Below are 7,746 nucleotides of genomic sequence, written 5' to 3'. Positions count from 1 at the left end.
GTATTGTGTTAACATGGTTTACTATACATTCCCAATTAGCTTTGCATTTAATCAAATTACCGCTAACTAAGTGACACACGGCAAACCTAGGGCCAGGTTGTGTTGCTGCATGGTAGCACTGGTTGGCATATGGGCTCCGGCCCAAAAAGTTTAACCTACCATGTATCATTTGATGAATAAATAATTTTAAAAGCAAAGGGCTACTTTTAATGGCCAACTAAATTCATCTTAATATACAGTAGCATATGTAGTTCAAAAATGTTGCTACATCAAAGATAATGAAAAAGTGATTTACCTGTTCAGTTTGATTTCAAAGCACACTTCTTTGTATTAATATTTTCATTGGCTCAGAGCTTGATCCAACACTTTCTGGACAGTTAGTCAGTAAAATGACCCAGTTTGTGTAGCACACACGCTACAACAAATTTGATGAACATTTCTATAAAATTATTACACCTCACAACAACATTCCATTAAAAAAATGAAAAATGCAGTGAAGTATTTATGAAATACAATATTCGCCAATGAAAAGTTCACTTCCACAGAATTATGAAAAAGGCACAACGTGGGTGGGCTGCAGTGGTTCAGTGTTACATGCAGAAAACACTGTTATGGTCCTTGCACGGTAACCAGATGCAACCAAAAAGACCAAGTGTTTTGAATTGTGATTTGCAAATGAAATGCATGAAAGTGTCTCTTTTAATTAAACTACTCATCATGACACGATCAGTTCTTGAGTTACTGAGGCCGAGCTAGCTGGTTTGCATGATATCCCATTTGAAAGTAAATGATACACAAGGTTTCTGAAAGGAATTTTATTCCATCATTTTACTTTAACATGTCCCAACAAAAAAGCCATCATGTTCACTTTCTGCGTGTGGGGATGTGCTTGGCAGGACAAAGGGCCTTTCAAGCATTCTGTTCCTTACAATCTCTGTCTACATTTGAATGTGCTTGGTAATATATTATGGCAGTGTATTGCTACCACAGTTACATGTACATACAGGGCATCAAGCACCATGATGAAAATGAGTCTTGGACTTTATTGTATCGCTCTATACATTTTGTAGATGTGTGTGTGTGTGTGACTGAAAGGATAGGTTCACCTTTTTAAAGTCTGTTTTAAAACCATACTCAGGTAGCCATGTGAACATTGAAACCAGTTTTGCTTGCTTTAATCATTCCCCCCCTTTATATTGGCTATTGAGATTCATTCCTAACATGCTCACAGTGTAAGAGTCCTCATTTTGTGTTTTTTTTTTTTTGTTTTGTTTTGTTAAAAAAACATTCTGAAGTTAATGAGGTTTCAGCAGTCTGAGAGAAAAATCCAGAATCCAATATTCAAAATTGATTTGACCAACTCTGGCTGCTGAAGCCTCAAATATCAATTTTGGGCTATAGTTTTACACATAATGGGGATCACTTACATTGTTTCAAAGAACATTCAGTATAGGGATGTGATTATTGTTTAAAGACAAACATTGGAACCCATCCTTTAATGTGTGTTGAATACATAAAATTCCTGCCAGCAACAACTGACACAGTAGTACATTTCCACCTTTATTGCCAAGGAGCATGATGTTGATTTGGTATGTAAATTACGAATTAGCTATTTAAGGTCAGTGTTATAAATAGTGTTTTACATTTCAACATTCTGAAATAGTAATACCCTACAATGGGGAGTTGAGACATCAAACAATATCATGTAAACATCAAACGGTTAAATAATGTCTAACATCTGTAATAATACAACAAACAGAAGTACTAGAAGTTACACACCCTTTATTTAGAATAAATATACAAGTACATCACCAAATGGGACCAGTCCAGTTTGAAGTTACACTGAGGATGAAAACACTATCTAAACCTACACAACCTCTAATGGCAGTTTTCATGCTGTGTGTGGGCATGTTCACAAAATACAAGAAACTGAGTACCCAGTCAGTCAATCTGTTGAAGACCATGCTCTACATCCCCTCCTAGTGAGGCACTCCTCAAACAAAGCTAGGTGTCATTTTCACGGTGCAGTTTTTTCAGACTTGATAGTGACCTGAAGTGAGTTTAACCTTCCAGAGGCAGCATCACCTGCGGATGTGGTTCTTTTGAAATGCATTGGGGTATGTTTTCTGGGAGCAGGAAGCACAGCAGACACTTCTATAGTAAGGGTAAATGCAGAGTCTGGCTTGAACCACCACCATACAGTTATGATACTGGTCGCCGCAAGATGGATCTGTGAAGGAAAAGAGGAACAAACTGGAGAACCAATGGGCAAGGCAAAGCAAATTTCATTCTTCCATCCAGTGTTATTCACTACACTCTTCTGCTTAGAGTTGCTCACATCATGTCTTGACGAAAGTGTTGGTGCTAATTCAGAGGCTCCAAGTCAGTTCATAAGCCGTCAATGCCCAATACAGAATCCCCAAAGTCATACTGAATCAGTAATAATGGCCTCAGAACTCAAGTCACAATCAAGCCCAAGTAATCAATTTATAACAAATTATGTGAAACATACAAATTGCCATCTGTCAAAATAAAACCTTGATACTGGTTATAGTGACTCAACCTTATTTGTGTCTATTTTTTTTAAACAAATGAGTACATTTGAAATGGGACATAATGGCTGTTATAAGAATATGTAAATTACAAGAATTTTACTCATCTCATTCTCACCAATATGACATAACCCAGTGACTTTAGTGACTTTCAATTTTAGTATACAAGTCCAACTCCAGGTCTTAAGATTCAGTACTGTAGTAGTTTTGAGAGTATGATGGTATTTTCCTCTTAAATTGAGTGAATGGCATTTGATTTGTATACTCAAAAACTGAAAATGTATATTTAATGATAGGAAAATTAAGGTAGACATAAAATTGCAAAATCTTTGTGCAGATTTCAGTAACCACAATGAATCAAAAAGATTTTCATAGGAAGAATTTGTTAGTGTGTCATCTCACACAGTCAGAGCTCTTTGCACATGTGTTTGGGCTCGATAGTAAAATGGGCATATGCCATCTTATACATTGTACAGACTCCATCACCCTCCTGCATGCTTATCATGGCCAGGCTTCACTAGTCGTGCATCCATTAACCAAAACAATGCAGAACATGCTGGCCAATGAAAGCCTAATTAATAGACAGTCCAATCAGATTTACTAGGTCCCACAAACATTTTCCATACACGTTAATAACAGGTTGTGCTCTTACAAATCCTATACATTTTTAAAATGCTATTACGAGCATTGACTTGTTTCTAAATATTAGTTCACACGTGCCTGCACTAACCCTAACCCTTATACCCCTACAATATCTGACTGTGTTTACAACCCATTTTTCAAGTCATTAATTACACCACAACCACTGAACTGACACACCGATCAGAAGCGTTTTGAACATATCCAGATGTTCTTGCTCATGTCTTCTTACACATTGATAAGTCACCTAATGATGTTTTTTTAGATTGTTTTTTTTTTAAACATATGCATTGGCAGGGAATTTCCCTCATACAAGAGTCATCAAAAAACTTGATCTTTCCCCCCTGTTTACTTACAACCAGATGAACATCTTCACCATGGTAACATTTTCACCTGACAGCATCACAGAGAAATCTTTTGCTTCAATTCTGACCCAACTGCATCTGTAATGGACTCACTGAGTGCAATGGCACTGCGGTAGCACCACTGCTCAGTAGACTTACTTATCTCTGCTAAACAAGGTTGTTTGTTGCATTCTTCTCGGCTCTCGGGGGTCAAACTGGGGTCACAACGGTCACTTGGGACAATGTTGTCAGCAAGACAACGCACCTCACGCACACGGTAGCCACCGCTGCAGGAACGTGAACACTAAGGTATATAAAGAGAGAGCAGAGACAGAGAGTTATACAGAAAACATATACTAATGTAATCTGAGGACTGAATGTGGACACAACTCATCCCATGCTTTTTAACTTCATCTAAAATACCAGTGCCAAAACCATGCAGTCATCTTTAAAGAACACAAATTACAAAAATACATATTTTCTTCCATATCTCTAGTGGCAAATAGTCCACTCCTGAAACAACACAATGGATGTGAATAGGATCTCATTTCTGGTGTTCAAAGCAATGAAACATGACTTTCATAAGTCTCAGCAGCAAACTGTCTTCCCAGAAACAATGTCCTTGTTACTCTTGATAATCCACGGACATTTCTGAGCCCAAGCTACTTGCTAAAGAAGAAATAGTCCTTATAAAGATTATGATCTGTGGATTATCAAGATGATTTATTATATTTTGATTTGACAAAATATTGGTGATGGCACAATGGATAAGACACATGCCTTTAGTGTGAGAGAACCGGGTTCTATCCCCCACTGTGGCCCATCCACCATTGTGTCCCTGAGCAGGACACTTAATCCCTTGTTGCTCCAGAGGTCTTTGACCTCTGACATGTATAGCAATTCTAAGTCGCTTTGGATAAAAGCGTCAGCTAAATGAATAAATGTAATCATGGTCTGCTATTGCCCCTTTTCCAGAGATTTCAACTGTTTCACATCAGCAGATGGAGTTAGCTTTGTTGTCATTAGGATGGATGACATGGCAGTACAGTAGCTCTTATGAGTACGAAGAAGAGCACAAATAAACTTTGGCATCATTACCATCACTAGAGATCCCAGAGACAACCCGGGCTCACACAAAACACAACATTTGGCGTGGCTAGATCCCATTAGTACCCTTGTATGTTACAACTAAATGGCTCAAATACAAAGTGATTTTTTGTAGATTTTTTAATGTGTCAAATACTGTAAAAGAGGTCAATAGTTACACAGTAGATGGACAGACTTTGGGACACTTACTGCACTCCACTCTGTGATATACCACTGGACACCACATGGCTTCAGTCTGCAGGGCTGAGCTGTGATTGGCTGAGAGAGACTGGAACATTTTAACTGGTCCACAACCTTCATGTGACCGTTGTTGTTGAAAATACAAGCCACACTCCGGGTCTGTGTGCCATTCCCACACTCTGCAGAACACTTTATCCACACACACACATAAGGTGAAACTTCAAACAGATGATATTTTCATTGTGGGGACTAGTGCATGCGTGCATGTAAATTACCTGGCCCCAGGGTCCGGTGTACCACTCCAGGCGGTTCTGGCAGGGGCCAGAGTCACACAGTGTCACTTCTGGTGGGCGTTCCCCTTCACAGCTTTCCAGTGGGAGATCAGTCACGTGATCTATAAGGCACACTGTCGTCCGGGTTCGATTGCCTCGACCACACTCTGCAGAGCACTGAGGAATATCACACACATACATACACTCTTAGTAACACCCCCCCCCCCCCCCCCCAATGTGTCCCATTCTCCTCTCACACACACACACTTCTGTATTACCCGTTGACTCCAGAGGGAGCTGAACCAGCTGCTTGCACAGGCTCCCATGTCACAGTTCTGTAGTGTGTCCGGCTTCAGGTTCATGTTGCACTCCTCATCCTCCTCCTCATCACCCTGGTTGCTCACACACACCACCTCCCTGCTGCGCTGGCCCACCCCACATGGCACTGAACACTGGGGGTGAGAGAAGGTGGCAGTGAGGGGTGGGGGGAACAGAAAGGTCAACATTTTTTTGTCTTATGAAGATGTATATGTTCATTGTATTTAGTAATACCATATGCAATTTGTGTGTGTGTGTGATCTTACCGGGCTCCACTCAGATTGTATCTCCCACTGGCTGCAAATCTTTAGCTGACATGTCGACTTGGTCACCGGCCTATCAGATGTCCCACACAACTCTGGTGCCACAGTAACCGAGGTCTCAGTCCCGTTGGTGTGAGCATGAGTGACCTGGCGGCAGATGACTTGGCGTCGCTGAGTGCCGGGTCCACAACTCCTGCTGCACTCTGACCACTCCCCCACGTCCCAGCTGTCAGCCAATCACAGAGGACAAAGAAAGGCTTAGAGGATAATAAAGAGCAGCTGCCAGTCCATCACTAAAGATGTGGTTACACATTGAGACATGAGTTTAGCAATGACCTTTCCCAAGCAGAGTTCGTCCCAGCTCTATGTCTTTATTTTGACCACAGTAATTGTGTGCGGTCAGTTGACCCTGGTCATTATAAAGCCTGTAGTTTCCCCCAAAAGGATATCATAAAAGAAACAAGCAAAATAAATCAATTTGTTTCCCTTCATTCTATTACAACAGAAGTTTCAGTTTTGCAGTTCTCTGCTGTTGCATTCCCAATAGAAACATATATATTTCAGACTGACAGCTGCCATGGATCACTGATGCTGTGGGCGAAATATCTGGCAGACACACGAAACCAAACGTACAGTGCACTAATGCACTAACGCCCCACTACATCTTGGCGACGGTAAGATCTAGAGGTATTTACCGCAAGACATGGAAACCAAAGCCACAGCAAAGTGACTGACTCACAGCTGGAATGTGTGTGTGTGAGTGATGAAGGCTTCACTCTGAGAGTCACAGCACCATGTGGTACTAATACAATGTACATGTACTGTATGTGTCACTCATACTGCATATGTGTCATGACTAATGTATGGGACATCAGGTGTGTGTGTGTGGGTCGCTCACTATGGAGGACAGGACTGGGTGTTGCAGTTTTCTTCCCGGTTTGTTGGTTCAAGGGCAGGGTCACAGAGGTCAGCAGGAACAGTCGCCTGGGAATCTTTCTCAACACACTCCCAGAGTACCTGACGCCTGCCTGGCAAGTACCCAGACACACATACACACACACAAAACACACAAACGACTAAGCAAAAGATATGGCTGTATACATATACATTTTGCCAGCCCTTTGACACAGCCCAATGGTCACAGGTCTTTTTGCACTTAAAGTAAGGGTGCCTGCAAAGGTTTTACATAAACAAATGTGCTAAATAAGCATTTGGAAAGCATACTTTTGACATGTGGTCACCCCCAAATTACATGTGTTTTCTCACCAGTGCCACAGGTTGTGCTGCACTCTCTGCGCCCACTCTTTGTCCAGGTGTAGGTGGGCCAAGGGTCAGAGTTCGAGCTGGGGTCGGGGAGAACCTGGTTAGGGTGGAGTTCCTCTTTGATGATGCCATTGCTTGTGACCTCCTCACTTGAGTGGGATGGGCCTATTGTCTGAACTACAAGATAGTGAAAGGTTGCAGGGTGGAGCCCGATTTTGACAGACAAGTCAATGAAGAAAGACAGTGAACTCATTTGAAATGTTGCATAGACAAAGGTAATAGGCTGGAATGAAGCCTAAAACATAATACTGTTAAAGGCCCTGCACATCTATGGCACACTCACACAGGTGATTTCACTATGGTCAGGCACCATCTTATCTTAAAGAGCTCATAGTACCTTACTACCCCACCAGAGCACTGCGCTCCCAGAATGCAGGGTTACTTGTGGTTCCTAGAGTCTCCCAAAGTAGACTAGGAGCCAGAGCGTTCAGCTATGAAGCTCCTCTCCTGTGGAACCAGGTTCCAGTTTGGGTTCAGGAGGCAGACACCATCGCCACATTTAAGAGTAGGCTTAAGACTTTCCACTTTGATAAAGCTTATAGTTAGGGCTGGCTCAGGTGAGTCCTGAACCACCCCTTAGTTATGCTGCTATAGGCCTAGACTGCCGGGGGATTTCCCATGATGCACTGAGCTCCTCTCTCCTCTACTTTCTCTCCCTCTGTATGCAACCTCATCCCATTATTGCATGTTACTAACACAACTTCTCCCCTTTCCCGTAGTCTTGTGCTTTCTCGTCCCTCTCCTCTCC

At 41.8% G+C, this 7,746-nt stretch overlaps 1 protein-coding gene across 1 annotated transcript; it reads right to left on the bottom strand.

Moving 5' to 3' along the window:
• Positions 1-1,765: 1,765 nt before the first annotated feature.
• Positions 1,766-7,115, bottom strand: LOC123967137 (thrombospondin type-1 domain-containing protein 4-like; the record flags this gene model as incomplete). The annotated part of the gene is made up of 8 exons (XM_046043158.1): positions 1,766-2,230; positions 3,695-3,839; positions 4,832-5,011; positions 5,098-5,271; positions 5,373-5,546; positions 5,679-5,901; positions 6,574-6,703; positions 6,942-7,115. Coding segments are annotated over 8 exons (1,349 nt in total), but the record flags the coding sequence as incomplete, so codon positions are not given.
• Positions 7,116-7,746: the final 631 nt, after the last annotated feature.

This window comes from Micropterus dolomieu, unplaced genomic scaffold (assembly GCF_021292245.1).
Source record: "Micropterus dolomieu isolate WLL.071019.BEF.003 ecotype Adirondacks unplaced genomic scaffold, ASM2129224v1 scaffold_69, whole genome shotgun sequence".
Lineage (NCBI taxonomy): Eukaryota > Metazoa > Chordata > Actinopteri > Centrarchiformes > Centrarchidae > Micropterus > Micropterus dolomieu.
The sequence above is the reverse complement of the archived record's forward strand: the minus strand, read 5'-3'. Positions and strand labels throughout refer to the sequence as shown.